General features: G+C 39.4%; 1 protein-coding gene across 2 annotated transcripts in view; it reads left to right on the forward strand.

The window, feature by feature from the left end:
• syt9b (synaptotagmin IXb) overlaps positions 1–20710 on the forward strand; it is a 41759-nt gene that overhangs the window by 12638 nt on the left and 8411 nt on the right. For both annotated transcript variants that reach the window (XM_062420668.1, XM_062420666.1), the window contains exons 2-5: positions 4475–4650; positions 6140–6348; positions 6633–7173; positions 20448–20568. In XM_062420668.1, the coding sequence (XP_062276652.1) occupies positions 4475–4650; positions 6140–6348; positions 6633–7173; positions 20448–20568 (1047 nt within the window). The remainder of the gene's footprint in view (positions 1–4474; positions 4651–6139; positions 6349–6632; positions 7174–20447; positions 20569–20710) is intronic.

A 20710-nucleotide genomic window follows, 5' to 3' on the forward strand; every position in this document is an offset into this window, starting at 1 on the left:
ACATTATATAACCTAATTAATATAACTTTAAAGAGTGATGATGTCGGCCTGTAAATTGCTTGTTGTGCTGTCACCTAGTGGCTCATAAAGCAAAACAAAACAAAAATCTAATAATCCAACTTTGAATCAACAAAGGAGGCTTTATTCATGACCATAACTAGGAGAATACATTTGATTTGAACCTCAAAATCACGCCTCTTCTATCATATCTCAAAGCTGGGGAAACACTGAGGACTGGAGGAGTGGGTCTGGGTTTGACACAACTTTACCTCCTTGCAGGTGTGAAGAAGGAGGCAGTCTTGACTTGAAGTACCAAAGATCCAGCAACTTTTCTGGCATTGAAAACTTCATAGTACCTTAATCAGGGTTCTTGTGTTCTGGGGCGTCTACTGGGGACAACAATCAAGGACTCTAATGAGGACCACAGGCTGAAACAAATCAGTTTTATTTAAGTTCCAAGTGGTTTTCATGTATCAAGGTTTGATGCTTAGTAACAGTGAGGAGAACCACCTAAGGGATCCTATAATGCCATCTCCCCCAAGATTAGACTTCTTGTTTATATCCTCTGAAATATGTGAGCTTTTCTTGAAATTGGTATATTTTACAGCTGAAGCTAGATTATTTCATATACTTGCATTTTCAGGCGTAGGGCCAACTGAGAAGATAAACTAACATTGAACCACAGATGCTGCACTGCGATCTATGGGTAAAAATGTTTGGTCTTGTTGGCCACATGCTAATAAGTGGTGTCACAGCAGGTCTTTTGCCTTGAAAAGCTGATGGCGGCCGATTGAGGTGTGACCAGAAGTGCAAACATGCATGAACGTGTTATCACAAATCCGGCATATATTTTAAAAAAACAACAACACACAGATCTTTAACACCCTACAATCATGCTCTGAGCCACCTGCTTTGCTGGAGATGCCAATGATAGTTGTTGCTATGGATACCATTCAGTGTTATAATTTCCATATATTGTGTCATTTAATTACATGTTCCGTACGTGGAGTTGACGTAGGTGGCATATATTTAGGTTGAGGAGCATGATTATGTGTAATAATGCTGTTTTATGAAGTATTTTACTGTGGGCAACATCTCCTGAATCTGCTCTACATTCTTTGTCAAGAAGAAAAGAGGAGTGCTACAGTGAAGAGAAAGATGCATTTATTTTGATGTGAGAGCTGTAATTCTCTGTAATTCAGTGTAAGATACCCTTTCAACACAGTATGGGCTAAATCTATAAATGATGAGTCCAGTTTTTTAAGAAAAAAGAACTGAAGATAGTAGTGCTTTCCCATGACGATTTAACAAAAACAGAGGTTGAAATAAATGTAATTTTCTGTTCATTTCTGGAAACTAATGGTCCCCATAAATGTAGTCATACAGATATTGGAATATCATAATAGTTCATGATTAAATTGATACCGATATCAACTGAAGTACAATTGACTACTTCATTCGATACCCATCATCTGAATAGTTGTAGCTGCTATGGCAGTGGGCCAATCACATGTTGCATTAAATCAAGGAACGCTTGCATTGATTGGCTGTGAGCAAGTCCATACAAATAATCGTATTTTCTAGCTCTGGGTGCAAAAAGGATCGATTGCAGGTAACATTTGACGGGAGACGTTTCGATACTACTTAGTATAGATTTATTTCGGGCGATACCTTAAAGGTATCTTGTACCAATACCCAGGCATAGTTCCCACACTGGGTCTCAACCTATGTCTCCAAGAACACAAATGGTAACGCTAACTAGTCAGCCCAAGAATTAAAATGTTAGACAAGGGCCAGCGTATCTAGTGGTCTGTGGTCGTTACTCTCTAGAGGTCACAGGCCTGCACTGTGACACTATGCAAGAACCAGACACAAAATGTTAGAAAATTAATTGGTGTGTTTAACAGGTCATAACAGAAATTGAGTACTCCAATTTGACACAACTTTGATGGACATTTACATTTTGCTAATGTAAAGTGAGAAAAATATGATTAACTATATGCGTAGTTAAGGATGGTTCCCACACCAGTTTTCCCAGACCACAGATGGCAACGCTAACCGGTCAGCCAAAGTATTAAGCCGTCAACCAAGGCCAGACTGCCTAGTCATCTGTGGTCATTACTCTCTAGAGGGCATGATCATCTCACAGTAAAAGCACTTTATCCCAGCCCTCCCCAGTGCCCTGACCGCACTTTTCTGCCACAGAGAAACTCTGTATGGACACAAGCCTTGCGTGGTTTGCACTTTACATAATATTAAAATATACAGCTACAGATAAAGTACAATTGTTTCCGGTGTTATCTGTAATTTAAGTCAATTTAATGCTTATAGTGAGTTTTTTGGGGGGAAACTTTACACTAGTGAAATATAAATTTCCATCATTCAGGTGTTCGTGATCAAAAAGTTGTCAAACTGAAGTGCTCAATTTCTGTTATGACCTGTTAAACATACCAATTAATTTGTATAACGTTTTGTGTCTGTTTCTTGCATGGTGTCACAGTGCAGGTCTGTGCCTTGTAGAGAGGATGACTACAAGTGCTGGCCTGTCACTAACATATTAATGCTTTGGCTGATTGTTTAGTGTAGGCATCTGTGCTCTTGGAGACCTTAGTGAAGAGCCAGTGTGGAAACCCTCCATTACACACAGATCTAATGATATTTTTCTGCCCAAGAATACAAACTATGGTAGTAGGATTTCAGTATTTTTCTTGGTTTTGGTTTTTGGACTTGGTTCATTGGTTTGTGGACTGCTGCTCGGACGCCAATAGTATCGGATCTGAGCAGTGCCATCATGAAAATTTCAGGTGCATGCCGGGAAAAATAAAAACACGGATTCTACTTATATGGGCATCAGGAGGGGCATGAGGAGCCCTCCTGAACCTGTGAACCAATCAACCTGTCAATCACGACGTAGCCCCGCCCTAATGCATACCCTGCTTTATCGTCAAATATAAAATCAGGGAGGCCAAAATTTCACAAATGAACATCATACTGCATTGAAGAAGGCTTTAAACTAGCGATTGAGACCATAAAAAACATTTTGAAAACGTTTACTGAGGTTAGAAATCAAGTGAGAAGTTAGTGAATTCTCCATTGACTTGTATAGAGACGGAAGTCCTTTTGACACCAAAACGGTGCTCTAGCACCCCTAAAAATAAATAAATAATTATTGGGGTTTTTTAACACCTGCAGGGCAATGTATGTCAAATTCTCATTAGGTGCTGCGTCCCCCTAAAGGTCTGATCCTACAATCGCCCCTGTCAGTAAGGTAGAAAAAAACCCATCTGCTGGGCTTGCAGGGAGCATTTCTAGATACAGTACGTTAACCTCAAATTTTGGAACTATGACCATTTATAACATACATAACATATATAGGAATCACATTACAAATTGTACATTTATTATAAAATTCAAAGACACTATATAATAATAACACCAGGCTGTGCCTCACTACCCCTCCTGGTTCAAAGTCTGTTTCACCTCTGACCACACAAGGCATTACTGATGGATGTGGTTGTGCGGTATCAGAAGTATACTTTTGTTATACCTGTAACCACACCCAGCAGTGTACTAACATCCCCCGGAGTACACTTCTACATCACTGCAACAAGCTGAGAAATTAAATGACTGGAAGCCAAAACTTTAAAATCTAGCAAATGACTTAAAAAGATCTAAAACTATGTTTAAAAAAATAAAAAATAAAACAAATTTAAAGTACAAATTGGGCACTATTTTCTAGCACTGACTAAATGTTCTTAGATCTTTTCAATAACATCCTTCACAAGTACCCTAAAACAGAAAATGTCAATTAAGATATAGTAAGTGCAATTAAAATCTGTATTTATACTGCAAAAACTGTAAGTGAAGCTACGCTATTCATTTTATTTGCCAATACAAATTAGATCTGGTTGAAGCTGTGTTCTCTTCCCATTTGTATTTGCAACTATGGGACCTAGTGGCAATTCTTATAAAGCGCTGCTCACATCTTTGTAACCACATTAATGTTTAAACATTCAATCATGAGTACCAATTCAACCAATATACTGAAATACGTTGATGGTCCATTTATCGTGTATTAAATACGTTTGTGACATTAATGCAAAGGTCCATACATGTATGGAATTGTAGCCACGATAGATGCATCATATTTGGTCACTTGCATCTCTGTGATGGTGAAAGATGTTTTATTTGAGAATGTGTCATCCATATATGAAAAAAAAACAACACTAACTATCTGGTTTCCTGTCAAAGGTCATGAGTACTGGAGTCATTTGTCTTTGTTGTTGGTCACCAGTTTTTTCTCTTCAACTTTTGCCTACAGTGGGGATATGTTTTACTTTTTTCTTATCATTTAGCTTTCTGAATAAACACAGTCTGTCCTCCCCAGGGAGCCAGGATTGTCTGTGCCAGCATTTCTTCACTGGCAAAGATGTGCTCAATATTCACTGAGTCTCCCTCTCTCTTCCATCTCTAGATGTATCGGTGAGTCTGTTGTCCCTGCTGGTGACCACTTGTGGTCTGGCTCTATTCAGCGTCTCCCTCTTTGTTTCATGGAAGCTGTGCTGGGTACCACTGAGTGGCCGTTTCCTCCCAGATGTCCTCAAGGGGGCGCACTTTCTGGGAGGAGACCAACAGCCTGTCCTCACAGAGGTAAGAAGAAAAGAGGCTCACACTCAAAATTCAAAGTGTCACTGAGAGCAACATTTCGTTTTCTAGACCACTTATTTTGCCTTAATTTAAATTGAGCATGCTTGAAGTAAGTAAAGTTTACTTAATATATTACAAGAGTAAAATTGGTAAATAAAAAAACACCATAAAAATAGTACAGCGTACGTTTAAATAAAAGAAACAAGCAATAGAACATAAGCAACAATATAAATTAAAAACACACAAAATACAAACACTAGACATTATGAGGTGAGACAAAGGCCAGTTTGAATAAATTAGTCTTCAGCTTTTCTTTAAAAGATCTTTTAAAGGCGTCAACAGAGACTTCAGATTGTATGTCTATAGAAAGAGTTTCACAGAGCTACCACTTCAGATTTTCAGATTCAGTGTTGAATCTGAATCTGAAAATCTGAAGTGGTGGCTCCAACATTGTGGAACGCTCTTTCTATAGACATACACAGGCTCAATCACATTTTGTTTTCATTTGAGTGCGAGATCCAACCAGTCAGAAGACCTAAGTGACCTACTGGTGTTATAAGGACAGAGTAGGTCAGAGATGTACACAGATGTCTGGCCATGCAGGTTTAGTCGTAAAAAGTTGTTAACCATCTGGTCCTTAATGACAGTGAGACAATTGTGCGAAAAAGACAAAAGAATGATAAAGGTTACTTTAAATTTGTTAATAATGTGACTTAAGGTAATCATAGAACAAATAGTATGAGACCCAAGTTGGAACCCTGGGGCACACCAAAGGAAAGGACAGCACTTTCAGACATGTAGGGACCACATGACACAGAAAAACTCTTCTCTGAGAGTAGGAGAGGAAGAGAACCACTCCAGGGATGCCAACAGACTTCCTAAGACTTTCACTCAGAATTCTGTGATACATTATCAAACGCTGCACCAAGATCCAGCAGCACCAAAATAGAGCATTCATCCACAACAGAAGACATCATTAAGTCATTGGAGACTCTGAGAAGAGCTGTTTCAGTGGAATGCTGTCAAGGAGCATAACAAGTTATCTAAAATGTTGTGAGCAGTCAAGACAGCACTGAGCTTTTTGGCAACAACTTTCTCTTAAACTTTTGAAATAAAAGGCTAGAATATAATATAGATAATATAGATGTGCACATGGAGGTTGGTGGATTTCCACTGTAACTCTACCCTCCAACATTTACACTGGAAACAACAAATACTGTCTTTTGCCATGCATTGACGGAGGGAACAAAGCTAATTTTACTACAAGCCACTTTATCCATAATTGTGGAGTGTGTGTGTGTGTGCGTGTGTTAAAAGTGTGGATCAGACAAGTAACATCATCAAGAGTGGCTATATAGATATGTTAATCTCATCTGTTCAATTGTTGTTTGACAGCCCAGTTTTATGGTTAATCCTGAGGATTCTCCTTTTTTCGTTAACATTTCTTCAACAGTGTTCACTAACACTGTAAACACAAATGTCTGGTGCACAGGTGGACGGGGAGGAAAGGGAGTACAGCGAGGATGGCTTCGTGAAGGAGCCCCCCTTGGCTGTTGCTGTCCCAGAGTCAGCCTTAAAGATAAGTCACACATCGCCTGACATCCCACTTGAGGCCCAGGCCAAGGCCGAGAAAAACCAGGTCCACACTCTGGCCAGGGACAGGGTCCAGAGACAGATTACAGAGCCTACATCGTCTGTACGGTCAGTACACATCAGTGCCTTAAGCTACTGTCTAACTTTTGGTGTTGGCAGGTTAAACACAAATGGACACACACAGTCACAAAATCATAGACACCTGGACCTCTGGGTTCAGTGAAATACTTTATCACAAAGTTGAGAGCATGTAATACATCAGGCTTAATGGAACACAGTAGGTTCATCTGTTGCCTTACAGAAAAATGACCCTGATTTTATGAGCAAAAATATATAGAGAGAATAAAAATTATTTCAATAATCATATGTTTTAATCTTTCTTTTTGTCACAGTCACAACTCCATCCGTCGTCAGATGAACCTGTCCAATCCGGACTTCAACCCTGCTCAGTTCCAGCGCCAGGAATCTCTGTCTGGTTTGGGCCGAATCAAACCAGAACTCTACAAGCAGCGCTCAGTGGACGCAGAGGATGGGCGTCGGATCAACAGCTGCGGTTGTGTCCATTTCATCCTGAAGTTTGACTTCGACCTGGAGCAGCTGATTGTGAAGATCCACAAGGCCCAGGACCTTCCTGCCAAGGACTTCTCAGGGACCTCTGATCCTTACGTCAAGATCTACCTGCTGCCTGACCGCAAAACCAAGCACCAGACCAAGGTGCACCGCAAGACACTCAACCCAGTGTTTGATGAGGTGTTTCTCTTTCCAGTGGCGTACACCGAGCTGTCAAACCGTAAGCTGCACTTCAGTGTCTACGACTTTGACAGGTTCTCTCGCCATGATGTGATTGGTCAAGTGGTGGTGGACAACTTCCTGGATCTTGCAGACTTTCCACGGGAGACAAAACTGTGCCGGGACATACAATATGTAACCTCGGTGAGACACCAGTTTTTTTTTACTAATTTCTTCACATTCTGTCACTGCATCTCTCCATGCAGTGTGTTTTTAATATTCATCTTTACAATAAGGATATCACATTTCTCAGTTTAGAATTCTGTCAGTATCATGGCAGGTTGTGAGCAACTGACCAACATGTTGCAGCATGTTTACAGATGGATTCATTAGTGGTTTATGAGGACAGAAGTATCCATACCAGCTGAAATCCCATGTCCTCTCTTCATTTTGTCTAAAATCTGCTCAAACAGTCAAGAGACAACAATCCTGTAAAACGTTATTAGAACAGCAAAGGGAATGATATATATCAACAAACTTATACCTAATTTCCCCTCCAAGTGGAACTCATCTGTGGTTTCAGGAGGCAGAGACATAGAAATATACTTAGACACAGTTAATGTTTAATGAAAGCAGTAGGAAACACTTGGGGGTAGTGACCCAGATCTACACTGACATAAGACTGGCATTGGTTTGACAGAGATACAGCGACACTATCTATATTACATTATTCACTTGGATAAATCTACAGCGCTGGTACATTGTGTAACTCCGTAAGGAAGTTTTTCACTCCAGCCAGGGAATTCCTTATGGTATGCTTGTCTTTTTGAGTGAGGATTGTAGTCTTGTGTTCAATTGGGATAGAAATTCTATCCCAATTTCTGGTTTATGGGCAAACAATCAGAGCACAGTACACTTAGCTTATGACCACGATCACATACCCATTTATGGAATAAGAGTTGATACGTTATACTGTATCTACCTAAAATTGGCCAGAGATACGTATCAATGTCCATCTTGCAGACCAAGGTTCCAACCAATCATGCTACAATTTTCAGTGTAGTTTGTGGTGTTTTCTGTAAACCGGAGACTCTTGTGTCTTGACTTTAGCTCATGAAGGTATCCTAGGAAACATAAGTCCTGCTCGATTATGGGGGAAAAGTGTTGTCTTGAGGCTAGACTCTGAACAAGAGTCCAATTCTTTTCTACTGCTAGTATAGATATTTTGGGGGTATTAAATTGGTTAAATCAACTTCCTGTTAAAGACAGCAGCTAGCTAATTGTACAGTCACATAACTATAAGTATGAAGCAGACCTAACCTAATAAAACACAAACAAAAAAAACCCCAACTGTCTAATAAAGATGACACAGTCAACTGTCACTGTCATGAGCTAGGGGAAAAAAGCATTGATGTATCAGATGTAACATTATTCAATGATATTATGCATCCTTGAGCGCTATTGATCAATGCCAGTCAGACAGCTGTTACCTCAATCTGTGGTGAACTAAGATGCAGTCAGACCTGATTTCGCTGCCTATTCATTTCAGCGAGTAAATGAATGAGACATATTTGCTTCTGGTTGCAATATGACATGATCTCTTTCCCTTTGCACAATCAAAAAGTTTAACTTGATATGAAAAGTTGCTGAGGTCTTTTGCAACTCTTCTCACAGTTATTTCCTCTCTTTCCTGCTTTTCGCCATACCACAGCGAGTACATTTCACCCAGCCAAATCTGGTCTGATTACATAACAGCATTAGTATGCTTATCTACCAAGAAACCACTACACTACTTCCTACCATGTCCTAATGTTGCTCCTTGCATGCAGGGAAACGTGCAACGTGAACAGACAATTTTGCCAGTATTGATTACTTTCCTTTCAAGAGGCTCAGCTGAAAGTTATACAAGAGCAGCAGAGAGTTGATGGGACTGATTCAGAGGACTTTACCACAATAAAAATACCAGTTGAGAACTTACGCCACTGTGAGTAAATTACTTAAATCCTTTTTTATTACAAAATCTACTTCTGAACAGAATAGGGCCTTTTGAGAGAACAGTTGTTTGAGTCAGGTAGACAACTGAATAAAGGCTGAGGAGACGAGGTTCAGTGAAATTTTGCAGCTGTAAACATAATATAAAGAAATCATTTACATAAAGAAATGAGGCCGGGACTCTTGATTGCTAATTTAATCAATTGTTCTTGTGCTTTTCTTTGTTGTACTGCTTGGACAGAGGAATGAAAACAGCTAGAAAGAATCCTCAGCACAGGTTGAATAGGCTGTACTGAATTGTATTAGGTCATTGTAATGTTAGTGCCTGTATTTGTGCGAAGGTTATATTATTCCAACTAAAATGTAAATTTGGTGTACACAATGTAAAATAGATTAATTGCATGTGCATTTCAATATATAGCCATTCTACGTGTTTCAAAAGGATTTGGTAAATTACCTTGTGCTCTATATAGAAATATACAGTATGGGCACAAGTTGCTTTATTATCCAGTTATACTATTGGAGGTAAGCTATATCCAGATACTTTTTTTCCACTCTTTGCAGTGTGGTCTGCTCAAGGAACTCTTCATCTGGGGCTACCAGCAGGTCACAGTTTCTATTTATACAGTCACATATCTGCTTGATGGACTTGATGGCTCAACATTTCGGACAGATAGTCAGGGTTTCCCAACAATGTATCCTAACTTTTCCTCAGGGGCATCCAGCAGGTTGACTTTTATTGATTTTAGTAAAACGTCCTCCTTTGGTAATCAACTGACCTTTCATCTAGCTCTATCAACAGGTACAAATTAGAATTTGATCATCAGCCTCAGGTATTATGTGTAATTAAGTGAGGCTAGTCTTTCATACAATCAGTAGACATTTACTTGTATGCAGCTTCTATGTATATTGTCAACAGGCAGGTCCCATTGATATCAACATCTAGTGTAAATTAGCTTTAGTGTATAGAAGCTGTACCATAACAATATAAAACAAAAGCTATAGGGTTAGGGTTAGGATACCTTTACCATTTTCTATCTGATGTCATATCATTTGTGTTTGGCATTTAAGAGTGTTCTAAGAACCTACCCCTGGTTCCTGGACCACGGCCACTACTCAGCTTAATGTTTTGGAAAGGCTTTGAAATGTGCAAGGACAACACAGCTGCTTCTCATCATGTTATTAAGTTCAAAGCAAGAAAATGATCATTAGCTGGGTCAGCACCAAACCAGTTCTGACCTGTTTGTGCATCACTAACTACAGTAAGACCTAACAGGATAGCACCTCCATCCCTTAACACACACACTAATCAAGCTGCTTCTCAAATATTGTTTTAACACCTTCCAAACTCTAACAGCATTCCCAGCTAAATAAGGTCAATAGAAATGGGTTAGAACCTCCTTTGAGGCATCCAGCTTGTGAAATATAGCTGTTCTGTCTCCTGTGTCCAAGTCTGAGGGGTCCCCTCTCTAAATTTAATCTTTTATTAATTATCCATTTACCCAACACAATAATTATTAATTACTGGACTTTTCCGATCCAGTTTTACAACGTGTTTGCTTTAAAGAGTATATAACATGCACATTTTCAGGCCTGATATTTTCTGGAGCAATACTGTAATATATTTTGATGATTTACAGTTTTAAAAAAACACCTCATTTATCTTATACTGCCCAACAGTTCAGCCTCTATCAGACAGTTTTAGCTAATGTCTGTTGAAGTCCCTCCCTACCAATGAGTCTACTCTGTGCTGATTGGTTTGCGATGGAATCGATGAACGAACGATCTGACATCAGTTCAGTGGGGAAGTAGAGGTAACTTCGCAAACTGTACGATCAGGTTTAAGCCCTGACTTTTGACTTTCAGGAAGCAAGTTTTGGAACATTGTTTAACATAGACATCTTGCATATAAAAAGAAAATTAAAAACAACTTGTTGGATGCTTTCTCTTCCACAGAATTATATCTAGTTAAGCTGGCGTTTACTTTTCGGATAGATCCAAAGTATATTCTTAGGCTTCAATTTTTCTTCCATATTCCGTGTGTAACTACAGTGATTGTGTGTTGGGCTCCGAGCACTGCCAGTTGACCTACACTCTGTCCCATGCATGAATGCATCCTATTTAGACACTGATGGAGGACTGAAGTTGCTGCTGCTGCTGCTTTTACTGACTGAACCGTTTACGTGAAGTTGATTAGATAATGGCTAAAATGAAACCTGAGAAAATGGGGGATTTCTGTTCCTCCTCTGCAATACCACTATCTTCAGATCGCTTTCCAGTGACTGTTCTGACACATGTATCAATGCAAAATACTAAAAAAAAACAACAGCAACCGCTCAACTGATTATTAAACAAAATGGTTGAGCAAAAATCTAAATATCTAATTAAATTATGGTTGTCATAATCTGATTGCAATATCAGATCAAATTCATTACAATACATTTACTGTTGCCATAGTGCTGCCTTAATCAGATATTAATCTATTTAGTGTGAAAATCTATGTTCAAAGCTTCAACAGGTTCTGTCAATGCTTGCAGAGTGTTTGCATATGTGTGTGTGTGCATGTGTGTGAGTATCATTATCTGTGAGGGGGGTCTAAAGAAACATGTAGTTTTCCAGAAGGACATGAATTTTACAGAAAATCTGTGGCGATCTCTCTTACTCTCTTAATATGTGTCCCCAGCAGAACTAGGTTACCTCCCCTGGGATTCCAAGGAGAGATCCTGTACTGGTCCAGTCTCTAGTCTGTGTGCATTAATCATGCCTCCTGGCACAGAACAAGCCTCTAACCATCCCCAGCCATATGCACTGGACTGTAATGTACACATATTTCTGAAAAAATTGGATTCTTGCCATACTGTTTACATATATGGTCAGTCATATATAGAAGCACTAACAGTATAGTGCCCGAATCGTTACTGTAGCCTATACTACAACATGATTAGTGTTACAAATAAAATTGACATATCCCTTTTATAAGTATCTGATTTTAAAGAAGTCCAACCTTAAGCTTGCCATTGCAGGACTCCTTTTTTGTGTGGATTCTTGTTGAAGCTATAGCACCTCATCATTAATCCACACACCATTAATTACTGAATCAGTAATTAAAATCCCCTCTCTGTGAACCACACATACCTCTGCTGGCTCAAGAATGAATCCTGCATGACTTCGCCTTGCATTTGTCCTTGGCTTAACAGTCCCATGATGCCCCTGTGGCATTGACGAGTAGCCTAATTAATCATTTTTTATGTACGGGATCTTACTGTAAATCTCTTGCTCCCCATTGCTTTAATTATTTATATGGAGTTTGTTCTACAGTCATAGAAAAACTATAGTGAATCACAGATATCAATGCTACATCGCAGCAGATTTTCATCAAGTCTAGTACTTTAGGAGTAACCACATTCCCAGTTGAGAAAAAAGTTCATGACAGAAATGAAAGGATCAAAACACTAGCATTAAAAACGGTAAAAGCTATTAATTTCAATTGAATTACATTTAGTAAGTAAATCCATGTGAATCTTTTACAATAAACCTTTGTGACCAAATGTTTTTTGTAAAGGGCATGTGGAACTGGAGAGTCCAAGAGGGTTTTATGAATAATCTGTGTGAACATACTGCAGGGCTCTCAAGTTTTGAAGTGAGTTCAGAGTGAGATTTTACCAGCGGCAGCGGGGATTTGGTTGAGCTGGGGATGGATGTCTGACAAATGACGCATAACGCATAAATTCATTCAAACAAAACTATTTATTGACTTCAGATTAAACTTTGTGAGCATTTTACTGCATGTGTGTGTGTGTGTGTGTGTGTGTGTGTTACACACCTATAGGTGTACATAGGTACACCTATAGGTGGCTGCTCCACTTAATCCTCTGTTCTTTCTTGTTTCCAGTGGCTTTTCCACTGTCTCATCTATGGTGTCCTCCACAGTTTCTTCCACTGATACATTCTCTACTGGCACCATAGCTGTCTTCTTCACTGCCTCTTCTACAACCTCTTCTACAGTGTCCTCCTCAGTTTCTTCCACTGACTCATTCTCTACTGACACCATAGCTGTCTTCTTCACTGCCTCCTCTACAGCCTCTTCTACAGTGTCCTCCACTACTGCCCTCTCCACAGTCTCCTTTTCTTGGCCTAATCTGGCCACCTTTTTAGGGAGCTGGGAGAAGCATGAAAGGATGCTTTTTTGCCTCTTCCCTGACATCTTTGAAGGCAAATGCAAAAATTACTACTATGCATTGTCTGGATAAAATACAATGAAATATTTGTCTCACACACACACACACACACACACACACACACACACACACACACACACACACACACACACCAGAGATGGAAATTAACTTTTTTGTAAATTTAAAAATCTACCTTCCACTACCAGCCACTTTTATACTCAAGGATTGATGTGTGCATAACAACCTAGAAACTTTTTTTTGTGCAAGACATGAACATAGTATTCCCCCATCAGTACTTGTTACCATAACGTTAGCTCATTTACATTATTATGCCATACCAATAAGGCTAGGGGGGATCTTAATCTTGCCTTGACTTTAGTTCATGTAAACTCCGACAAAAAAAATAGCTCCTCCTGCCTACCTTTCTTCTTGCACCTGAAAAATACTTTTTACTGGATCTAAATAGATTTGTAGAACCCAGATCTGACTGGAATAAATTAACCTAATCTGCTGCTAGCTGCTAACTACTAGGCTAACTTCCATCCCTGACACACACACACACACACACACACACACACACACACACTCGCTCCCACTGCTCTGCCTGGACAAAATATTCATAGACAGTATAAAAGAGACTATTCCACAGCAACAAATAAATGATGACGTGACTTACTGTAATCATTGGGTCTTTCTGTCCTTATGAAACCACCTGCTTAATTTCGGCGAATGTCTGGATGTGTTTAGTCCGTCTCTCTTTTTTTTTTTTTATTACCGCGGAATATCAAAATACAGCAGTGCTACTTTCTGATTGGCTGTTCTGTAGATATAGATGTATTTGATTGGCTTGCGCGTGGCACGCACACGCAGCTTCTGATCTCTCGGGGGAGGGGGAGCTTGGTTCCTACCTGTTGTTAAAGCGGTGCGGGTGCAACTTGGTGGACGTCACCGTGGTAATTTAAATGCGTGAGAAATGCAATGTGTGGCGTGTGAGCGTGTGAACTGGTGGGAATGCGTGTGTCACACGCCAAATGCGTGAGACTTGAGAGCCCTGTACTGTCTTGATAGCAACCAAGCTAACAATGTTGCTAAGTGGCAGTTAGCAAACAGCTAGCAAGCTTCTTAGCGCAGAGAGCTTTTTTCTACTTCTAACTCCTTATTGAACAAATGTACAATCAAGCAAAATAGGGGCTATCTCTAGAAGTAGTCACTACATCGCCACGGTTTCTTTTAGCGTAGATGACTGAAGTGTTTTTTGTTCCGATGATTTATTGATAGTTCCATCATTTCTTGCTCTAGCCCGGTACAGATTAGTGCATTTAATGATTTTTTAAATGAGTTTCAAGAGATTTTCCAGCAACTGGGTGCATGTGAAGAGTTTGCTTTAGGACATCAATCTCATTGTTTGTGTACTTCCCTGCCTTCTTTCTCCAAAGTTGAAGATTTTTTGGCGACAAAGACAACAAAGAGCTCAGAGACATTGTAACCTGCAGCTCCTGCGGGGCCAGTCAATAGTATTGACTACAGTCTTGATGGCTTATAATTAGGTCAGCGTGTGCGTGTGTGTGTGGTTAATTTAGTAAAGGAGGTTCCCATTTTTCCAACAATGAAAAAGGTTACCATATAAGAAGCACTTGTCGTCCCATTTGCCCTTATTGACTAAGCAAGAAATATGATTCTCTAAATGAATATGGTCAACTGAGTCAGTTGGAGATTGTGAACATATCACAGGGGTAAACACATGGAACCTATACACAGATGTGTACAGCATTTTTCTCTCTGTTTTGCCAGTGCAAGAAAAAAAAGTTAACCTTTAGCTTGTTGGTTGTGTCCTTACTTTCTATGGATACTCTATATAGGTTTCTTCTTCTAGTTTGACTTTTTAGGAGAAAAGCTTATTTGCCAATTGCTTGTTTTGCCAAAAGTTAGATGAAAAGTATATGACAGCAGTCTCATTGCTGCATGATAAGTAGTACAGAGGTGCAGTCAGGATAAGGTTAGCCTAGTTTAGGCATAGTAACTGGAAGCAGGGGGGGAAAAGCCTAGCTTTGTCTGATGTTAAAAACTACAACTACCAGCATCTCTGAAGCTCAACAATGAAACAGTTGTATTAAAAATAAAAAATCCATACACATACATGATATCAATGCGAACAAACATTGTAAACTGGTAGATGCTTGTCAGCAGTCACTTGGTTTGTTTACAGTAATTACGCCCTTAGTTCCAGAATAATATGGGGATGATTCATTGATGTTTAAATGCCAGCACCTTGGGCTTTCCTTTAGAATCAGTTGGACTATTTATCAGAGGGCAACTTTAAATATGCTATGCTATCACACCATCTGCCTTACTCAACTGGTCAAGGCAGATGGCCGCCCACCTAGAGCCTGGTACTGCTCAAGGTTTCTTCACGTTGAAAGAATTTTTCTTTGCCACTGTCACCAAGTACTTGCTCATGGGGAAATATTGGGTCTCTATAAATTATAGATACAAATAAATACATTAAATTGTGATTTGGTGCTATATAAATACAATTGTATTGACTTTTTACTGACTTACTTTTGTACAAATTCTACAATATACAAAACAATACATTTTTAATTGATGAGAGACACATGGTTGTGACATTCCACTTGCAATTTATGAGGTAGACTTTAACATGTAGTGTCAGAAAACAATTCCTTTGAAAGCGATGACAAAATAACTATACCCACAGTGTATATAACTGTCCTCCTATCCTTGACTGAGAGTTATGGAGGCTCTGTTAGCCTCATTCTGCCAGGACATATTCATCCATACAGCAAAAGTTCCGCCTGACAGTGATTTATTTACTTCCGCCATGTTCAGCCAGGCAGATATATTGTACTGTTGATCGCCCCCCATGTATTGTGGATCTCCAGTGTATAAGTCGTGTCAAGTCAAGACAATTTTATTTATATAGTGTCAAATCACAACAGAGGTTATGTCAGCTCACTTTTCATGGAAAGCAGATCTAGACTGTACTTTTTTACAGTATTATTTACAGAGACCCAACATTCCCCTATGAGTAAGCACTTGGTGACAGATGCAAGGCAAAACAGGAAGAAACCTTAAACAAAACCGGGTTCTGGGTAGACGACCATCTGCTTCAACCGTTTGGGTTGACAGAGAAAGAAGGAGGGAGAGAGAAAGAGAGAGCACAGGAGGAAAGAGAGCATAGCACAATGTCATCAGATGTATGATAATGATGATGATAATAATAACAACAACAATAGTAGTAATGGGTGTTGAGCAGGATCACAGGGGAAGTGGGTGGCTTGCAATCACAGATTCAGATTACACAGCTGGAGGCAGAAATACCTGCAGAAAGCAGCAAGAGAGAGACAATCTGTACGTTTCGTATAGGATGTCATCGGGGACATCAAAAGGATTGCATCTATCCCTAAAAACTCTTTCTCTCCTAAGCGCTACTCTCATGATCCGCGCACCAATGTCGACAGGATCTTCTAAGAATGGGCAGGCCATTTTCCAAGAAACCTGATTGGTCAGGAGGTGGTGCTTTTATACTCGTTGATATCTTATCCAGAACATAACCTGCTCCAGAGCAGGTTAGTCGTTCAGCTTAAGTTATCATGGTGATTTACCCTGGTAAGAAGTGAACCAGCGTCGTAGGACGGAAAACCCAGGGTTAACCCTAAAGTTACCTCGATAAGAAAAAAATCCAGCTTCGTATTACAGGCTTCTGATCTACACAGTATTGCACTTGTCCCATATATATACATATATATTGGAAGATTGGCGGTTCGATTCCCTTACCCTGTGTGGTAGCCCCTGCCATCAGTGTATGAATGTGTGTGAATGGGGTGAATGAGTTGTAGTGTAAAGCGCTTTGAGTGGTCGTAAAGACTAGAAAGGCACTGTATAAGTACAGTCCATTTACCATTGCCAAGAAATTTTGGACAGACATCCACGGATCCTGCAGGTTGACTAATGACTTTGATGACCCACTGACTTTTCCTTTCCCATCAACATGTGGATCAAACTTCATGAAAGAGATTTCCATGCACTTAGATCTATGCAGTATTTACATCATTTTGAGCAGACCCAAAAGCTCAAAACCCTCATCAGAGCATTCAATAATGAACAGGCTGTTCACAGACAACTCAACAGACAAAAGAACACGACAGCAAAGGATGGAGGGGGCGGGGTGCATGAGTAAATTCATCAGGGTTTATGAGAAAATTAAAATGTGACTCACAGTGTCTCACACTCTGCATGGACACTTACACAGAGGAAGTAATGAATAAGGAGATGGAGGAAAATGAATGAAAAAGAATGGAGAGAGAGTTAAAATGAGCCTGTGATTATTAAACACATAGCAAGAGAGAAGCTTGTAGATACAGCCTCGCTGCTCCTGAGGGAGAGAAGGTGCAAGTATTATAATTGGAGAAGATGGACTGTCCGCACTCTCCCTCCCTGCTTTAGAGCACCAGTCTAATTTCATTGGCCGAGCACCACTGACCATAATCCTGACCACAGGCTTTATATGAGAGCTCATAAGAGTAGTGACTGGCACTCTATAGTCTGAAAACTTAAGTGTGCTCTGTGAGTTTGTGTGTGTGTAATGGGAGAAAGATCACATTACCTATGAAGAGCTAAAGGGCTTGCTGATCCATGGTCTCTGTATGTGCCGGCCTATCTGAGTATATCTGTGCTCATCCATGTTCTTGTGTGTTACACCTCGAAGACATCATAAGATGCACATCATTAACATCTGAGGCTCGAAGTAACAGCGATGATGCAGTGTCAGAGGTGTATTCTGCCTCAGCAACATGTGTGATGAATCAACTCATCACGCAATCACGCAATCAGAATATCAGCTGTGTGTGTTTGGGAGTGTGTGTTTATGTGCTTGGAGGCATCTAGATGGTCTATGCTGACACCCATGATGAATCAACTCATTTTGTTTAATTTGATTTTCAGCGATTTTGAGCAGAGGACCCACAGCAGCAGCATCCAAATGTGTGCCTGTGTGTGCATGTGCACTTCCTTCTTAGACTGACTCCAATTCATCTTGATCAGCATGAAAAAGAGAGATTATTGATGTCTGAGTGAAACAATGATTTTTCAGTGTAACCACTACATCTGACCTTTAACTATGCTTTCTAGCTAATTGGACGCTTCTGACAAAGACTAAATGCAAAATCACTAACATCCTGTGTATGAATCACTGTTTGGGCAGAATGCAAATCGACTCATCAGAGGGTTGTGTTAACCTGTTTTGCACATGTGTGCATTGACACAATGTAGCTGAATTCAGAGTAGTGAGATAGAAGTTTGAATTTATGTTAGAACTATAATTGAACTTAATGAAACTAATTGCTAGTTTTCTTTATGATTGTAATAAATAATAAGAAATAAGTTGTTTAAAAGCTTATTTTACTTGCTATTGAAGATTTTGTCAAAGTCCAGTGTGTGGAGGAAAAGTGTGAAACCACAAAGCAGAGTTTCCCCTGTAAGAAACCTTGTGAGTGCTTTTGTCTCATGAACACAGCACTCACTCTAGCACCATTGCACGTTATTTTCAGATGTGTTAATTGGGCAGAGTTTGGTATGTGCATGAATGTGGAGGAGCTGTGAAAGCAGGGTTATTCTTGTAGGAAAACATGAGTAGTCAAACGTCATGACAAGAATTCAAGAATGCACAAGTTCAAGTAGCTGCACACCAGGGGATGCGACAAGTAACCATGGCCGTTGTGCGTATCATTTAAGAGCTTGACGCATGACATTCTTGTAACAAATATGGAAACGTTAATAATGTTCATGATGATAATCGTGTTTTTTTCTGCTGAAGGTGTCACAGGCGCTATTCATGTCCGTCTGAGATGTAAAGACTTGACGTGTCATTCTTTCAGCATATTATGATGTGCCTTCTGTTGAATCTACCTTTAGATTTTCAGGCTTCTGACTTTAATTATTTAACCTTAACTAAAGCTTAACCTACTTTGCTTTAATTGGTAAACCCTCAATCAAAATTTTGTTTTAGTTCAGAGTCTCAAACACATACATGCTGTGTATTATTTTTTCTTTTTATTTGGCATATTTAGTGGTAAAAACCTGGGGAATAAATTTAGTTTAGCCTTAGCTGTAGTATTTAAAATGTATTTATTTAGGTACTTAAAGGCACCTCGTGAAGTTTTGACCACTAGGAGCACTATATCTTGTGCACAAGCTAACACATGCAATGTGTAGGCTACCAGTGCACTGCTACACAATGCGCTTTCGTGACATCAGTTTTGGTTTTATGCAGCTATAAAGCAAGATTAGGTGTCCGGCTTCAGCTTCATGTTTTGGTTCACTCTCAGCGCTCTCGTAGTGTCATTTTTGGCAGCAGTAGACAGTAGAACCTGAAAACCTGACTCCAAATGAATGATAATGTAGCTCTGTAACTGCTGGAAATAAACAACTGTTTTACTAACTGCTACTAACTTTAACATCAGTCAATCAATTTATAAGTTGATTCTATGTCAGTGTTGTGTTCACAACTTGTTTCTGCTGCCCCTAGTGGGAAAAATCTTTTGGTTTAATTTTGAGAAGGGTCCTTCAGAGTACATTTAAAGGCCCCATGTATTGCTGTATGAGTAGAATATTTTTGATTGTGTGACCATGTTAATAAAGCTACTTTCTCCTTTTTTAAATGTCTAAAAGCAAAGATAATCCCTGTCAAAAGAAATCCTACACATTTAAACATTTTCACATGAACATTTAATATGAGATCGGACTAATCAATAAGATTAGTTGGCAAGTAGCATATCAGAATTACTACTATTTGCCTGTACTCTTTTCCCATCAATAATGTACCCTTTGAGAAAAGTTTCCTTTTCTACCTTTTAGACCTTGAACAAGTTATCTTTTTCTTTCCCTTCATTTTTTTTAATAGCTAAAGTACAATTCTTTGGTCTTTCATCGTTGAAACTAGACTAAAGTTTTCACTTAGTTTTTTCTAAAGCTGAAATATGGCAAAGCAAAACTTTTTTTATTAGCTGGCAGGCATTATGTATGTGCCAGGGTCACACAGTTCATTATCAGCCTGCTGATTTTTATGATTTTAAAACTGTGGTCCTAAATGTTCACAGTTTGGAACGAAAAGCTGAGACTAAGTACATATAGGGGTTCCTGTATGTGCCACTTGTGACTAATGACTGTCAAAAGTAGTATATCATTATGTTATGTAAAATGATGGTGAAATTCGTGTTTTTTGATGTGATGCTTAGCATGAGGGGCTTTGATGTAACAGTACTAATAAAAAAATGTCATGTTGATTTACAGGACAACGTAGACCTGGGAGAACTGATGTTCTCATTGTGCTATCTCCCAACGGCTGGCAGACTCACCATCACCATGATCAAAGCCAGAAATCTCAAAGCCATGGACATCACCGGAGCTTCAGGTGGGTATTCACTGCCAATGCAGAAGTGATGTATAATCACATTTACACACAAGGTGTTCAAGTGCTCAATGTTTTAGTCAATATAGTATTTTGTTAAATGGCATGGCTGTCCATGTCAATAGATTTTAGCGCCCTCACTGAC

The sequence above is a fragment of the Scomber scombrus genome, chromosome 6 (assembly GCF_963691925.1).
Source record: "Scomber scombrus chromosome 6, fScoSco1.1, whole genome shotgun sequence".
NCBI lineage: Eukaryota > Metazoa > Chordata > Actinopteri > Scombriformes > Scombridae > Scomber > Scomber scombrus.